Below are 17,924 nucleotides of genomic sequence, written 5' to 3' on the forward strand. Positions count from 1 at the left end.
AAATGTCATTTAAAAATACGGAAGTACGTATTTATCAGCATGGAAAGGCGCATGAGGATGATGTGAGTGTGCTTTAACATTTTATCAACTTTACAGAACCACACGATCGTTTTTTTTAGGTACTTTGTTTTATATATTTTTAACATTCAAGAAAGTCGTGTGGTTGTGGATGAGTTCGAACCTAGCTTACGTTATCCTAATTTCGACCGACTAACTAGCTACAACGATCGAAATGACTCAAAGTGATGATCATGCATGAGTTTTAACACTATTTATTTTACTGACTATGTTGTGTCAGCTTGCTGGGGTTCTTGTTTTGGATACACCTCGCAACTGTCTTGTATGTTTATGTTGTGTTCTAGCTAGGTACATTATCTATTATTGCTTCTCGTTTTCCTCTCTCTCTCTTTGTAGATAGTTATCTTTACAGGTGATGAACTGTAACCCTGTGTCAACTTTGGGATTTCTTAAGATTTGGATTACAATATTTCTACTGACCACCAACATGCTGAGTGAGGTAGAGGCCAAAGAGCTGCTGTCCTTCCTCACACTGGACACCAGGCCAGACGTCAAGGGCCAGGCTACTGAGTACATCCTGGGCCTCTCTGGCAACAGGGACGGCTGTCGCTACCTACAGACAAAACCTGACTTCCTTAAAGCCTTGGTGACCCTCACTACCGACCCCTCCATCGCTATCGTCAAAGACTGTTACCACTCTCTCATCAACCTCTCGGCTGACGAGACCATGCACCAACCGCTGATCAAAGACTGTTACCACTCTCTCATCAACCTCTCGGCTGACGAGACCATGCACCAACCGCTGATCAAAGACTGTTACCACTCTCTCATCAACCTCTCGGCTGACGAGACCATGCACCAACCGCTGATCAAAGACTGTTACCACTCTCTCATCAACCTCTCGGCTGACGAGACCATGCACCAACCGCTGATCAAAGACTGTTACCACTCTCTCATCAACCTCTCGGCTGACGAGACCATGCACCAACCGCTGATCAAAGACTGTTACCACTCTCTCATCAACCTCTCGGCTGATGAGACCATGCACCAACCGCTGATCAAAGACTCGGACTTCCTCCCTATGTTGTTTAAAAACCTTCTGGACCCAGAATTTATGTTTGCGGACCGTATCTGTACGATCCTCACTAACCTGTCGCGGCACGTGAAGACGTGTAAAGAGGTGTTTAAGGCTATGCAGAAGCAGGAGATAGATTTGGCGCAGATAGTGGACATCTGCTGCACTGAGGGCTACAACAAGCAGGCATCGCTCCATTACCTGGGCCCCCTCCTCTCCAACCTCACACAGCTGCCTGAGACCAGACACTTTATCCTGGATAAGGAGAGGTCAGTGGCTGGGTGGTTAGCTCATGAGATACAGGGCTAGACTGTCTTTGACTTCTCTCATAATCCAGTAACACCAATGCTATACAGGCCTGGAGAGCTGTAAAATGATTTTAGAAGATAAACTGATTGTAGATCAGCAACACTCCTGAGACGCTTAATGTATATGGGCCTGGTGCTTTCTTTTGCTGATCATCCAGCATGTTGCCTATGGAAGACCACTCACTCTGTGTGTGTGTGTTTTAAAATGTTCCACAGGTGTGTAGTTCAGAGGCTCCTTCCCTACACCCAATACCAGGCCTCAACGATCAGACGAGGGGGAGTCATTGGCACTCTGAGAAATTGTTGCTTTGATCATGGTAGGGAAGACACAGAATCTTAATAGGTGTACGACAGTCAGTTTTAACCTTTGTGTTGAATTGAGTAGGATTAATTTCCGATAAATGCTCTAGATATGTAGAGCTTTTACCTTGTAATCAATGGGAAGATCTCAATTGCATACTCCAAACTTTTTTTTTCTTCCCAGCTCATCATGAGTGGTTGCTGAGTGACGCGGTGGACATTCTGCCTTTCCTGTTGCTGCCTCTCGCTGGGCCTGAGGAAATGTCTGACGAGGAAAATGAAGGTAAATCATTGTTCCTGTCTGAGTGACATTGCGGTTTAATCCCCCTGCAGTCGGCACATGTACGACCCCCCCCCCCCCCCCCCCACAAATCCAGGCATCTACCGGCCCCTACTCTATCTCCCATATCCCTGTTGTCTCTGGAAAAACAATAAAATACAGAATGATTTTTTAAAAATTAAAAAGGACTTGTGTCTGGGACATGACCATGTCTGCTGCAGTGGCCCTCTCGTCCATAGGGGGCAGTGTGTTTGTTCTGTACAGATGACAGGTGGAATTTCAGCGCACCACCCTATTATATTTAGCATTATGAGTAGATACAATTCGCTTCAGGCTAAAGTCAGATTAGAGGGGCCCCAAATGGAAACTGTTTTAGATCCTTCTAAGGAAGTTGTGCTGTACTCAGCGTCGGTTCAAAGGCGGTGAACACAAAAACAGATTTCTAACTATTTTATATGTTTCACTCTTGTGGAACATACTAATGTTAACCAGTCTTTATAGTAGCCTGAGATGCCGGAGAAGAGCCAAGCTCCTAGAGAGATGGTGGGCGTCACAAGGCCCACACTCAGGAGTGTAAACAACATAATACATACTGTGTGTGTATGTGGTATTTATTAGCTAGCTAAACATAAATATAGTGCCCTCTGAAAGTATTCAGACTGCTTGACTTTTCCACATTTTGCTACGTTACAGCCTTATTCTAAAGTTGATTGAATTGTTTTTATTCCTCAATCTACACACAATACCCCATAATGACAGCAAATGTGTTACAAATAAACTGAAATATCACAGTTATAACTATTCAGACACTTTACTCAGTACTTTGTTGAAGCACCTTTGGCAGCGATTACAGCATTGAGTCTTTGGTATGACACTACAAGCTTGGCACACCTGTATTTGGGGTGTTTCTCCCATTCTTCTCTGCACATCCTCTCAAGCTCTGTCAGGTTGGATGGGGAGTGTCACTGCACAGCTATTTTTAGGTCTCCAGAGATGTTTGATCGGGTTCAAGTCCGGGCTCTTGCTGGGCCACTAAAGGACATTCAGAAACTGCGTTCTTGGGGACCTTCAATGCTGCAGACATTTTTTTTTTGTACCCTTCCCCAGATCTGTGCCTCGACACAATCCTGTCTCTGAGCTCTACGGACAATTCCTTCGACCTCATGGCTTGGTTTTTGCTCTGACATTCAGTGTCAACTGTGGGACATTATATAAACAGGTGTGCTACTTTCCAAATCATGTCCAATACATTTAATTTACCACAGGTGGACTCCCAAGTTGTATAAACATCTCAAGGAGGATCAAAGGAAACAGGATGCACCTGAGCTCAATTTTGAGTCTCATAACAAAGGGTCTGAATACTTTCCGAAGACACCGTATATTGCTACTGCACTTCAAGATACCTGCATTGAAAATATAGCCGAGTACTGATGGTACTTTGTTCTTATTCATTGAAGGGTTACCCGTCGACCTCCAGTACTTACCAGAGGACAAGGAAAGAGAGGAGGATCCCGACATTCGCAAGATGCTCATTGAGACCATGATACTGGTTGGTGTCACCTGGAGTTTAAATTCTTTTTTTTTTAACTAGGCAAGTCAGTTAAGAACAAATTCTTATTTTCAATGACTGCCTAGGCACAGTCGGTTAACTGCCTTGTTCAGGGGCAGAAGTACAGATTTTGTACCTTGTCAGCTCGGGGATTCGATCTTGCAACCTTTCGGTTACTAGTCCAACACTAACCACTAGGCTACGCTGCCTCCCCAGAGTCAATGCCATGCTTCCACCAACACTTAACCATCTGTGTCACTGAACCAGTAAAGCTTTGTTTCTCTGTATAATCCAAACGGTTTTAACAGCAAAAAAAAAGTTTGCTTGCTGGAAATACTCATATCTTTACGTGTGTCCCTTTTGCACCCAGTTGACAGCTACCAAAGTAGGTAGGCAGATTCTGAAGGCCAAGAATGTCTATGCCATCATGAGGGAGTTCCACAACTGGGAAAAGGAGCCTCACGTGGCCACTGCTTGTGAGAAGCTCATACAGGTAAACTATGAATATAACTTCCATACATTGTTATGTTTGTACTAAGGTAAACCATAGTAAATCAATACAGAGCAACCTCATGGTGAGCTGCTGGTGATGTGTTATTCACAACCCAGTCCAGAGCTGGGGTGTCCCAGCTGTCGTCATGGCACCTTGGCAGTTATGTAGTGGTAGAAGAAAAAGGTGGGTATTACTATGATCATCCGGACGCAGTGAAAAAGGTAACTCTTACTATACTTTCAATGCATTTTTCAGCAAAAGGTTGAAAGAAAGAAATAAGTGCGTGAACTGCGTTTACTTGCGTTTACCCTCCATTGCACCTTGGTAACTGTTACATTCAGGAAGAACAACTATTTTCTTTTCATGACTTCTTATTGTGCTTGGTAAGACAACCCAGTCTATGGCGCCAATGAATCTCATGACATCTCAGTACTCTGAGTGCTGAAATTTACAGCATCGGCAGGTTTAAGAAAACAGAGTCCACGTTCCAAATGGCACCCTATTTCCTACATTATATGGGGTCCTATAGGCCCTGGCCAAAGGTAGCACACTATATAGGGAATAGGATGCCATTTGGGACGCAGGGCAGGATGTTCTGATTGGCTGGAAAAAGCTTCCACTGTTCCGTTCCTGCCTAGTGCCTGCTCTGCACTGCGGTGGCAGTCTTGTAGTGGGGAACGACCGAGTGGAAAAGATGTCACTCGGTCTCGCATAAAAATAAAACCCTGATACACTCCATAACAGCTCGGAGATCCCTTTTGAACTGTGGTCCAGAGGCACAAGTTCAGTCTTTAGCTACCCAGCCAGTTTTAATCACTGTCATAAAACGTTGAAATCCGAGCGTGATATTTATCCAAGACTAATGGGCTTTTTATGCTGAATCTTGTGGATAACAAGGCTGTAACGTTTTATCATATTACTTTCAAAAAATACAACTTTATTTCCACTTAAGTTTTTCTTCAATTGTTTGGAGCTTGTCCCGATGCCGTTCGGACATTTCTTGGGCTAATTTGTTGTCAATTACAGTCTGCGGTAATGTTGAGGATGTCATTGGAATATTTTGGTCTCTACTGTTTTTCACCTAAAGTAGCCAGAGGAAGATCTTAAAGCCAAGGCAGCATTCGACTGAGAGTTGGGGTTTTTGTGTGTTTTTATCCACGTGTGTATGCACATGTCTCTTCCAGGTGCTGATCGGGGACGAGCCAGAGCCAGACATGGAGAACCTGTTGGAGGTGGAGATTCCTGAGGACGTGGAGGTGAAGCTCAAAGACATGGATGCCAAGGAGCAGGAGCAGTTGGAGAAGGACCAAGAAGATCTGTTAAATCCAGACAAGTCCCAGCAGTGTGCTGGCATAGTGAGGATGATGTAGCAAGGTGGTCTTTTCTACATTTAAACTGGTAAACCATCTGATGAACAATGGAACCAACTGCTAACTCAAATTTAACAGAAAATGATTGACATCACGATAACAAACGGCATGAAATCAGGACTCGGAAGGACTGTGTGCAATCTGAAACCAATTGTATTTTCACACCATGTAATTTCGCACCACAAAGTCTTAAATCGATGAAAATAATACGAAAGGAGTATGTCCTTGATTTTGTTTTCTGTACGAATCCCAAAATGTTTCCATCACACTTGAATGAGCACATGGAAGAAGTCCATGGTTAGCAGCCCCCTAGGCTAGTACCGAGGAGTAGAACACCTCAGAAGGTGGTTGGGGGTGCGGCTGCTGTCAGCTTGCCTGAGGGGCTATGCAGCTGCCTGTTGGCCGCGCCAGGCTTCCTGAAGTTGGGGAGGTTGTGGAAGGGCTTTGGGGCGAAGGGAGGCCGGGGCCGGGTCATGAAGAGACGGTTGGTGTTGGTGCTCTGGCATTGGGTGGGTCTCATCAGGAGGCGACAGGGGGACACCAAGGGGGGCTTGGGGCAGGGCGGCTCCTCTCTCTTCTCCTGTGGCGGTTCACGGCGATGGCAGCCGGCGCTACTGTCCCCGGTGAGGTAGTGGGGGGCCACTACAGTTCGCTCGGGCCTCTCAGGCAGGCTGGTGTGTCTGAAGGATGAACGGGTGAGGGTGCCAGGGCCTGAGTGGCAGGAGCGGCCTGTTACACATCCAGTCGGATCTGTAATTCAACATGCCAGGTAGACTGACTTTATAACACATCCAGTCAGCTCTGTAATTCAACATGCCAGGTAGACTGACTTTATAACACATCCAGTCGGCTCTGTAATTCAACATGCCAGGTAGACTGACTTTATAACACATCCAGTCAGCTCTGTATTTCAACATGCCAGGTAGACTGACTTTTATAACATTTTAGTCTTGTGGAAAAGGGTTTCCAAAAGTCTGTCCGGGGCCCCCTGGGTGCACGTTTTGGTTTTTACTCTAGCACTACACAGCTGATTCAAATAATCAAAGCTTGATGATGATGATGAGTTGCTTATTTGACCAAACATGCACCCAAGGCGGGCCCCAGGACCGAATTTGCGAAGCCCTTATTTAGAAGACTTATCCAGAATGACTTACAGGAGCAATTAGGGTTGAGTGCCTTGCTCAAGGGCACAGCAACAGATTTTTCACCTAGTCGGCTCGGGGATTCAATCCAGCAACCTTTAGGTTACTGGCCCATGTTCTTAACCACTAGGCTACCTGCTGAAGCTGGTTTATATAGACAAAGAACCATAGTAGTAGTATTTCACATACTGCTAGATATCTAACTTACATGATGTATAAGTCATTTACAAAAATGTCATGCCATCTAAAATAATGATGGTGTTAACTTGCTTGAAAGAACCTGTTAACTTGCTTGAAAGAACTACAATGGCAAGAAAAGTATGTGAACCCTTTGGATTTCTGCATAAACTGCTCATGAAATTAGATCTGATCTTCATCTAAGTCACAACAACAGGCACACAGTCTGCTTAAACTAATAACACACATGGTTATATTTTTGGATAAAGTATGTGAACCCCGAGGCGAATTACTTCTCCAGAAGCTAATTGGAGTCAGGAGTCAGTTAACCGGGAATACAATCATTGAGATGAGATTGGAGATGTTGGTTAGAGCTGCCTTGCCCTATAAAAAACACTCACAAAATTAGAGTTTGCTATTCACAAGAAGCATTGCCTGATGTGAACCATGCCTTGAAAAAAAGAGTAAGAATTGTTGACTTGCATAAAGCTAAAAGGGGTTACAAAAGTATCTCTAAAAGCCTTGATGTTCATCAGTCCAAGGTAAGACAAATTGTTTATAAATGGAGAAAGTTCAGCACTGTTGCTACTCTCCCTAGGAGTGGCCGTCCTGCAAAGATGACTGCAAGATCACAGAATGATTAATAAGGTTAAGAATCTTAGTGTCAGCTAAAGACTTAGAAATCTCTGGGACATGCTAACATCTCTGTTGACAACACTAAACAAGAATGGTGTTCATGGGAGGACGCCACGGAAGAAGCCACTGCTGTCTGAAGTTTGCAAAAGAGCACCTGGATGTTCCACAGTGCTACTGGCAAAATATTCTCTGGACAAATGAAACTAAAGTTCAGTTGTTTGGAAGGAACACAACACTATGTGTGGAGAAATAAAAAGGCACAGAACACCAACATTAAAACCTCATCCCCACTGTAAAGTATGGTGGAGGGAGCATCATGGTTTGGAGCTGCTTTGCTGCCTCAGGGCCTGGACAGCTTGCTATCAACGGAAAAATGAATTCCCAAGTTTATCAAGACATTTTGCAGGAGAATGTAAGACTCCAGAATATATCTGTTAGGTAAGAAAAGGGAGTATGGGGAAACAAAATCATGGATCTCGTCAAATAAATATGGTTATTGCTATCTGGAATCATTGTCCTCCAAATTAAGCTCAACAGAAGTTGGTTGATGCAACAGGACAACGACCCAAAACACAGAAGTAAATCAACAACAGAATGGCTTCAACAAAAGAAAATACTCCTTCTGGATTGGCCCAGTCAGAGTCCTGACTTCAAACCGATTGAGATGCTGTGGCATGACCTCGAGATCCGTTCACACCAGACATTACAAGAATATTGCTGAACAAACAGTTTTGTAAAGATGAATGGTCCAAAATTCCTCCTGACCGTTGTCTGATCCGCAACTACAGAAAACGTTTGGTTGAGGTTATTGCTGCCAAAGTAGGCTCAACCAGTTATTAAAACCAAGGGTTCACATACTTTTTCCACCCTGCACTGTGAATGTTTACACAGTGTTCAATAAAGACATGAAAACGTATAATTGTTTGTGTGTTATTAGTTTAAGCAGACTGTCTATTGTTGTGACTTAGATGAAGATCAGATCAAATGTTATGACCAATTTAAGTCCAGGTAATTCCAAAGGGTTCACATACTTTTTCTTGCCACTGTAGATCGAAAATAGGGCACCATTTATGGAGTGACAGAGGGAACATCTCACCGTCTTTAAGCTTCTTGTCCAAGGCTTTGTTCTTGTGGGTGATGTCGCTCCTGGTGGCACGCAGCTTGTAGAGCGGGCCGGTCATGGATGGCATCATCCACTGGTGTGTGTTGACCTGGTCCAGAGGCAGGCGGGCGGTGGGCTGCCACTCTAACAGCTTCTTAATCAGGTCCTGGCAGCCTGGAGGGGCACAGACAGCCAGGGAACATTAGGACTGGAGCTTTTTATGGCAAAAGTATTTTTATTGACTTTAAAATAATACACATGTCAACAAGTAAAGACAGGCACACACCCTCCCCCCCCCAAAATCCACTTTGCATTACTATCGTTCTATAATAATCATACAGATGCTAATTTCAGAAATTGATGAGGGCATTTGTTTTTTTGAAGCTGGGCTGGAATGCGTTTGGGTACTCTTTCTTTCCAAAGCAAACAGTGTTATATATATTTTTTACCACATTTCTCAGACCAGGGCCGTATCCACAAAGCATCACAAAGTGGGAGTGCTGTTCTCGGTTCAGTCGTGTATCCTAAATCTTTAAATAATAAGATTGCATAGACACTGGGGACCTGATCCTAGATCAGCACTCCTACTCTGAGATGCTTTATGACTATGGCCCCTGTTCATTGTTGGCAGAATACCTGAAGAAACTGGGTGGTGGAACGGCAGCTCTTTCCTGATGAGTTGGACCAGTTTGCGGGGATGCTTCTCATGGTAGGGCAGCTTCCCCGTGACCATGGCATATAGAATCACCCCTCTGGAGATGGAGAGGAGATACATGGCCAACTAACTTCCATTAAGCAGAAGACAAACAGTTGTGTTCAAAACTATCACACTTGGGATATGTGATTGATTGATTCACTGATGTGGTCATCCTGTCTGGGTTAACAGTTTCAACTGTTCTGCCTTATTATTATTTGACCATGCTGGTCATTTATGAACATTTGAACATCTTGGCCATGTTCTGTTATAATCTCCACCCGGCACAGCCAGAAGAGGACTGGCCACCCCACATAGCCTGGTTCCTCTCTATGTTTCTTCTTAGGTTTTGGCCTTTCTAGGGAGTTTTTCCTAGCCACCGTGCTTCTACACCTGCATTGCTTGCTGTTTGGGGTTTTAGGCTGGGTTTCTGTACAGCAATTTGAGATATCAGCTGATGTACGAAGGGCTATATAAATACATTTGATTTGATTTGATGCCCCCTTGACAGTGATTATTTTTTTGATAACATGACTGTCAGTATATACAGTAAGCAACTAGTATGTAGGTGCACTGGGACCAATGAGAAAAGTTGTTCTGTAGAAGTTGTGGAATGAAACTCGTATAGCTATTTAACTAGGTGTGAGACTTGTGTCGAGGCTGTGTCCCAAATGACTCCCTAATCCATATAGTGCACTACTTTATACCAGGGCCCATGGTCAAAAGCAGAGCACTAAATAGGGAAAAGGGTGCCATTTTGGACAGAATGTATGTCTGATGACTCACAGGCTCCACAGGTCAGCTTGTTCTCCGTTGTATTTGCGAGACAGTAGGATCTCTGGGGCAGTGTAGGCCACGGAACCACAGAAGGTGTTCATCAGAGCACTCCTGTCTGTGTAGTGGTTGGCAAAGCCAAAGTCTGCCAGGCACAGCGCAAACGCGCAAACACACACACACACACACACACACACACACACACACACAGAGTCAGTGATGCACATGGTTTTACCATAGGCTGGATTTAAAACCTGTCTGGTGAGGTGGTTATTGGAGTGCATGGTTATTTTACCAGTTAATTTCACAAATCCTTGCTCGTCCAACAGTATGTTTTCACATTTCAGGTCTCTGAAAAGGAAAAGGACATCGTCATGGTGAATGCAAGACATATTGACATTACCTGTGACTATTGTGGGTGTGTCAGGCAGCAACAGTGCTTGATGACCTGTGTTTGGTTGCTGTGGTATTACTGTAAACTACAATATGTGATTGTTGTAGCAGTCATGCACTGTGGTTACTGTGGTATTACTGTAAACTACAATATGTGATTGTTGTAGCAGTCATGCACTAAGTGGTTACTGTGGTATTACTGTAAACTACGATATGTGATTGTTGTAGCAGTCATGCACTGTGGTTACTGTGGTATTACTGTAAACTACGATATGTGATTGTTGTAGCAGTCATGCACTGTGGTTACTGTGGTATTACTGTAAACTACGGTATGTGATTGTTGTAGCAGTCATGCACTGTGGTTGCTGTGGTATTACTGTACTCTATGTTGTGATTGTTGTAGCAGCTGTGGTATTACTGTAAACTACGATATGTGAGGTGTTACCTGTGTACTATGTGGTTGTTGTGACAGACAGTGAGGTGTTACCTGTGTACTATGTGGTTGTTGTGACAGACAGTGAGGTGTTACCTGTGTACTATGTGGTTGTTGTGACAGACAGTGAGGTGTTACCTGTGTACTATGTGGTTGTTGTGACAGACAGTGAGGTGTTACCTGTGTACTATGTGGTTGTTGTGACAGACAGTGAGGTGTTACCTGTGTACTATGTGGTTGTTGTGACAGACAGTGAGGTGTTACCTGTGTACTATGTGGTTGTTATGACAGACAGTGAGGTGTTACCTGTGTACTATGTGGTTGTTGTGACAGACAGTGAGGTGTTACCTGTGTACTATGTGGTTGTTGTGACAGACAGTGAGGTGTTACCTGTGTACTATGTGGTTGTTATGACAGACAGTGAGGTGTTACCTGTGTACTATGTGGTTGTTGTGACAGTGAGGTGTTACCTGTGTACTATGTGGTTGTTGTGACAGTGAGGTGTTACCTGTGTACTATGTGGTTGTTATGACAGACAGTGAGGTGTTACCTGTGTACTATGTGGTTGTTGTGACAGTGAGGTATTACCTGTGTACTATGTGGATGTTATGACAGACAGTGAGGTGTTACCTGTGTACTATGTGGTTGTTGTGACTGACAGTGAGGTATTACCTGTGTACTATGTGGATGTTATGACAGACAGTGAGGTGTTACCTGTGTACTATGTGGTTGTTGTGACTGACAGTGAGGTATTACCTGTGTTCTATGTGGATGTTATGACAGACAGTGAGGTGTTACCTGTGTACTATGTGGTTGTTGTGACTGACAGTGAGGTATTACCTGTGTACTATGTGGATGTTATGACAGACAGTGAGGTGTTACCTGTGTACTATGTGGTTGTTGTGACAGTGAGGTGTTACCTGTGTACTATGTGGTTGTTGTGACAGTGAGGTGTTACCTGTGTACTATGTGGTTGTTGTGACAGTGAGGTGTTACCTGTGTACTATGTGGTTGTTGTGACAGTGAGGTGTTACCTGTGTACTATGTGGTTGTTGTGACAGTGAGGTGTTACCTGTGTACTATGTGGTTGTTGTGACAGTGCATGACAGCGTTGACTATCTGTTTGAAGAGCCTGCGAGCCTCCTCTTCACTGAGGCCCGGGCTGCCCCTGCTATGGGACACGGCGTTGATGTGTTCTAAAAGGTCTCCGCTCAGAGCCAGCTCCAGAATCAGATAGAACCGCTTCAGTGAACGGAACATGTCATACAGCTGGACCTGTTCAAAAGTAGAGTACCCACCACATAAATATAATCTATTTACCTAATGATTCTACTTCTATGGTACACATTCTATGGTACACACTCTGGATGCAGGTGCATGCTTGACATCACATCAAAACCTTCTTGCAATACCATTTAGGTGTCTAAGGGCCAGTTTCCCGGAGCCAGATTAGGCCTATTCCTGGACTATAGGGCATGTTCAATGGAGATACCCAACTAGTCTAAAGGACAGTTTTATTGCTTCTTTAATCCGGACAGTTTACAATGATATATGAGTTTACAATGATAAAATGATACATTTGGATTAGCTAACACAATGTGCCGTTTGAACACAGGAGTGATGCTTGCTGATAATGGGCCTCTGAATGCCTATGTAGATATTCCATTAAAAATCATCCTTTTCCAGCTATAATAGTCATTTACAACATTAACAATGTCTACACTGTATGTCTGATCAATTTTATCTTATTTTAATGGACAAAAAATGAGCTTTCTAAGTGACCCCAAAATTTTGAATGGTAGTGTACAGTACCAGTCAAAAGTTTGGACACACCTAATCATTCAAGGGTTTTTCTTTATTTGTACTATTTTCTACATTGTAGAATAATAGTGAAGACATCAAAACTATGAAATAACACACATGGAATCATGTATTAACCGAATAAGTGCTAAACCAATCAAAATATATTTTATATTTGAGATTCTTCAAAGTAGCCACCCTTTGCCTTGATGACAGCTTTGCACACTCGTGGCATTCTCTCAACCAGCTTCACCTGGAATGCTTTTCCAACAGTCTTGAAGGAGTTCCCACATTTGCTGAGCTCTTGCTGCTTTTCCTTCACTCATCCCAAATGAGCGGTCTCATCCCAAACCATCTCAATTGGGTTGAGGTCGGGTGATTTTGGAGGCCAGGTCATCTGATGCAGCACTCCATCACTCTCCTTCTTGGTCAAATAGCCCTTACACAGCCTGGAGATGTGTTGGGTCATTGTCCTGTTGAAAAACAAATGATAGTCCCACTAAGCACAAACCAGGTGGGATGGTGCATTGCTGCAGAATGCTGTGGTAGCCATGCTGGTTAAGTGTGCCTTGAATTCTAAATAAATCAAAGACAGTGTCACCAGTAAAGCACCATCACACCTCCTCCATGCTTCACGGTGGGAACCACACAAGCGGAGATCATCTGTTCACCTACTCTGTGTTTTACAAAGACACAACAGTTGGAACCAAAAATCTCACATTTGGATTCATCAGACCAAAGGACAGATTTCCAGCGGTCTAATGTCCATTGCTCGTGTTTTTCTTGGCCCCAGCAAGTCTCTTCTTCATATTGGTGTCCTTGAGTAGTGGTTTCTTTGCAGCAATTCGACCATGAAGGCCTGATTCACACAGTCTCCTCTGAACAATTGATGTTGAGATTTGTTTGCTACTTGAACTCTGTGAAGCATTTATTTGGGCTGCAATTTCTGAGGCTGGTAACTCTAATGAACTTTTCCTCTGCAGCAGAGGTAACTCTGGGTCTTCCTTTCCTGTGGCGGTCCTCATGAGAGCCAGTTTCATCATAGCGCTTGATGTTTTTTGCAACTGCACTTAAAGTAATGTTCAAATTGAAACTTTCCGCATCGATTGACCTTCATGTCTTAATGTAATGATGGACTGTCATTTCTCTTTGCTTATTTGAGCTGTTCTTGCCATAATATGGACTTGGTATTTTACCAAATAGGGCTATCTTCTGTATACCACCCCTACCGTGTCACAACACAACTGATTGGCTCAAACGCATTCAAATGAACTTTTTATCAAGGCCCACCTGTTGATTGAAATGCATTACAGGTGACTACCTCATGAAGCTGGTTGAGAGAATGCCAAGAGTGTGCAAATCTGTCATCGAGGCAAAGGTTGGCTACTTTGAAGAATCTCATATGTAGATTTGTTTAACACTTTTTTGGTTACTACATTCTTCCATACAATGGGGAGAACAGGTATTTGATACACTGCCGATTTTGCGAGTTTTCCTACTTACAAAGCATGTAGAGGTCTGTAATTTTTATCAAACCGTAGTCTGGATTTTTAATGGCGGTTTTGGAGCAGTGGCTTCTTCCTTGCTGAGCGTTCTTTCAGGTTATGTCAATATTGGACTCGTTTTACTGTGGATATACAGTGGGGAGAACAAATATTTGATACTCTGCCGATTTTGCAGGTTTTCCTACTTACAAAGCATGTAGAGGTCTGTAATTTTAAGGTACACTTCAACTGTGAGAGACGGAATCTAAAACAAAAATCCAGAATATCACATTGTATGATTTTTAAGTAATTAATTTGAATTTTATTGCATGACATAAGTATTTGATACATCAGAAAAGCAGAACTTAATATTTGGTACAGAAACCTTTGTTTGCAATTACAGAGATCATACGTTTCCTGTAGTTCTTGACCAGGTTTACACACACTGCAGCAGGGATTTTGGCCCACTCCTCCATACAGACCTTCTCTGGATCTTTCAGGTTTCGGGGCTGTCACTGGGCAATACGGACTTTCAGCTCCCTCCAAAGATTTTCTATTGGGTTCAGGTCTGGAGACTGGCTAGGCCACTCCAGGACCTTGAGATGCTTCTTACGGAGCCACTCCTTAGTTGCCCTGGCTGTGTGTTTCGGGTCGTTGTCATGCTGGAAGACCCAGCCACGACCCATCTTCAATGCTCTTACTGAGGTAAGGAGGTTGCTGGCCAAGATCTCGCAATACATGGCCCCACCCACCCTCCCCTCAATACGGTGCAGCCGTCCTGTCCCCTTTGCAGAAAAGCATCCTCAAAGAATGATCTTTCCACCTCCATGCTTCACCGTTGGGATGTTGTTCTCGGGGTTGTACTCATCCTTCTTCTTCCTCCAAACACGGCGAGTGGAGTTTAGACCAAAAAGCTCTATTTTTGTCTCATCAGACCACATTACCTTCTCCCGTTCCTCCTCTGGATCATCCAGATGGTCATTGGCAAACTTCAGACGGGCCTGGACATGTGCTGGCTTGAGCAGGGGGACCTTGCGTGCGCTGTGTGTTACTAATGGTTTTCTTTGAGACTGTGGTCCCAGCTCTCTTCAGGTCATTGACCAGGTCCTGCCGTGTAGTTCTGAGCTGATCTCTCACCTTCCTCATGATCATTGATGCCCATCGAGGTGAGATCTTGCATGACCGAGGGTGATTGACCGTCATCTTGAACTTCTTCCATTTTCTAATAATTGCGCCAACAGTTGTTGCCTTCTCACCAAGCTGCTTGCCTATTGTCCTGTAGCCCATCCCAGCCTAATGCAGGTCTACAATTTTATCCCTGATGTCCTTACACAGCTCTCTGGTCTTGGCCATTGTGGAGAGGTTTGAGTGTGTGGACAGGTGTCTTTTATACAGGTAACGAGTTCAAACAGGTGCAGTTAATACAGGTAATGAGTGGAGAACAGGAGGGCTTCTTAAAGAAAAAACTAACAGGTCTGTAAGAGCTGGAATTCTTACTGGTTGGTTGGTGATCAAATACTTATGTCATGTAATACAATGCAAATTAATTACTTAAAAATCATACAATGTGATTTTCTGGATTTTTGTTTTAGATTCAGTCTCTCACAGTTGAAGTGTACCTATGATAAAAATTAAAGACCTCTACATGCTTTGTACGTAGGAAAACCTGTAAAATCGGCAGTGTATCAAATACTTGTTCTCCCCACTGTATGTGTTATTTCATAGGTTTGATGTCTTCACTATTATTCTACAATGTAGAAAATAGTAAAAATAAAGAAAAACCCTTGAATGAGGAGGTGTGTCCAAACGTTTGACTGGTACTGTATATCAATCTGAAGTTTTAGGTGTTTGATACCTTAACAACACTCACCACCCCTGGGTGTCTGTACGTGGCGTTCAGAGCATATATCTCTCTGTGTAGGAATTTCTTGGAGTATTCTAGGGGAGCCTCGTTGATAGAGATGATTTTGATAGCCACCTGAACAATTTATGGTTGTATGGGTGAACATCCTCATCCACACAGTTCACAAAAATGACAGCAAGGTTGTTTTTAAGTGTCACTACAGTGCTAGTCTTAGTTAGATACTATTGTTATAAAACATGTCCAACAAATATAAAGGTCTGGATATTTTTAAAGTGCTAGTATTATGCACATTAAATGAAGTTGAGAATGTCTTTTAAAATGATTTACCATGGTAAACATGTGTCAGACAAACAGTACTTTACCATATTGTGGTTCTTGCTCCTCAGGTCATTGGCCAGCTTGTAGTTCTTACTGATCTTATTTGGGGTAGCGTACCCCAGGTAGACCTTGGAGAAAGCACCTGTCCCAATCTTCTTGCCAGAGAGAAGGTAGCCATTCTCTCGACACTCTATGGTCCTCTCATGAAGCGACTTCCCAGAGTCCTTTACTCTCGTGCCAGTTGCACTCATACTAAAGTGCAGTATATAACTTCAATCCACTTCTTCTCCTAATGGCTGCATCTCTTTTCCTGTGCATCTCAGATTAGGCTCCCTATTAAATCATTTTATGCATGACAGATATTTGATATTCATCTTTGTTATTTTTAGCTATAACCATGCCCACACAAAAGGTGTGAACTGTCTGAAATGAGGACAATGCATTTGGAAGCTTCTCCATGGCAACATGAATGCTACAGTACAAACAAATTCTAAAATAGAATGTTAAGGGGGTTCTCTTTGCTTTTACATGAATGGAATGGAACCCTTTGCTAATAATCCATTGTTCCACTCTTACATGCTGGAGTATAATATTTTGTAGCTCATAACTCCTTGCTCTAGCTGCAGTACTGTAGTTATTTAGACAGGCTATAACAGTGCATTCAGTGCTTCACAACTCCACATTTTCCTTCCACGAATCATCTCATTCTCTAAGCCAAAGTTGAGCTAAATAGAGGGATGATTTCAAATGGTATTAATCAAACTTAGACAAGTCTGGCCAGAGGGGCGAGCGATGACTTGTGAGACCAGCTCATTAGGAATGCATGACAATAGGAAAACATTATGGCCCAAATGGCACCCTATTCCCTTTTTAGTGCACTACTTTTATCCAGGGACCATAGGGCTCTGGTCAAAAGAAGCTGCCATTTGGGACATCGCCAATGGCCCTGGCCCAGATTAATACAGGGCTGAAAACAATTAAGGAGTCTATTAAATTGACTTAGTTATTCCTGCTGGAGAGGCCAGCTTGAGGAAGAGACACTTCATAAGTGTAAGTGATATATCAATAGCTCATGGCTCACCATCCAGGCCAATTTAGTTTCAACACTACATGCCTGGGCCAAGGAGAGAGAGTTGTTCTGGCTTAAGTGATACTGGGGCCATAATACATTAGCCTTTTATTTTGTGTAATTGCTTAGATGAATACTGATTTGCATACGGCCTAGCAAGTAAAATGGAAAAGAAACGGAGGTGAGGATTCCACTCAACAAGCTCATCTCTCAGATTGTATTTATCCAACCTACCTTTGTCAAGGCACTATATTATTTTAAACTTCTATGATATATCTACAATGCACATTTATTTATCTTTTTTGACTGTTCCGCAATAACATTCACAGACATACAAGAGGTCAGTGTTTTTAGCCATTGGTTGTTATATGTCACCCTCTAGTGGACATCTACGAAGGTATTTTATCTGACCGGTATGTATTTGCTTGCCCCAGCTACAAGGAAAAAAACATTCCACCTGAGATATGTGAAGGATTAGTTTGAATAATATCAGCACATTCTCCAGGTTCATGGAATCTACCTCAAAATGTCTATAGTAGATCATATAGTGCTGTGCTTCCTCTCTGAAGTACTCTAAATATGCCCCCTATCATGGTAAAAACATTTAATATTTCCACTAGGGCTTTGCTTGACTACCAGAGGACT

General features: G+C 43.2%; 2 protein-coding genes across 3 annotated transcripts; one reads left to right on the forward strand and one right to left on the reverse strand.

Annotated features, from left to right (window-relative positions):
* Positions 1–8: 8 nt before the first annotated feature.
* LOC109903413 (protein HGH1 homolog) lies at positions 9–5,617 on the forward strand. Of its 2 annotated transcripts, none has more exons than XM_020500098.2 (7): positions 9–62; positions 415–1,362; positions 1,618–1,718; positions 1,886–1,984; positions 3,439–3,530; positions 3,901–4,023; positions 5,208–5,617. In XM_020500098.2, exons 2-7 carry the CDS (start codon positions 434–436, stop codon positions 5,391–5,393), a joined length of 1,530 nt encoding a protein of 509 aa, XP_020355687.2. In that variant the 5' UTR covers positions 9–62; positions 415–433; the 3' UTR covers positions 5,394–5,617. The 2 variants fall into 2 exon arrangements, with proteins under 2 accessions (XP_020355687.2, XP_031644730.1); XM_031788870.1 differs by having other exon boundaries at positions 32–62; positions 473–1,362.
* A 113-nt stretch (positions 5,618–5,730) lies between these two features.
* LOC109904401 (testis-specific serine/threonine-protein kinase 5-like) lies at positions 5,731–16,461 on the reverse strand. Its single transcript, XM_031789258.1, has 8 exons — positions 16,255–16,461; positions 15,899–16,006; positions 11,817–12,019; positions 10,214–10,269; positions 9,931–10,063; positions 9,087–9,202; positions 8,445–8,624; positions 5,731–6,104 (listed from the first exon to the last, which is right to left on the reverse strand). Exons 1-8 carry the CDS (start codon positions 16,459–16,461, stop codon positions 5,731–5,733), a joined length of 1,377 nt encoding a protein of 458 aa, XP_031645118.1.
* Between the last annotated feature and the right edge of the window lie 1,463 nt (positions 16,462–17,924).

This window comes from Oncorhynchus kisutch, linkage group LG14, assembly GCF_002021735.2.
Source record: "Oncorhynchus kisutch isolate 150728-3 linkage group LG14, Okis_V2, whole genome shotgun sequence".
In the NCBI taxonomy this organism is placed as follows: domain Eukaryota; kingdom Metazoa; phylum Chordata; class Actinopteri; order Salmoniformes; family Salmonidae; genus Oncorhynchus; species Oncorhynchus kisutch.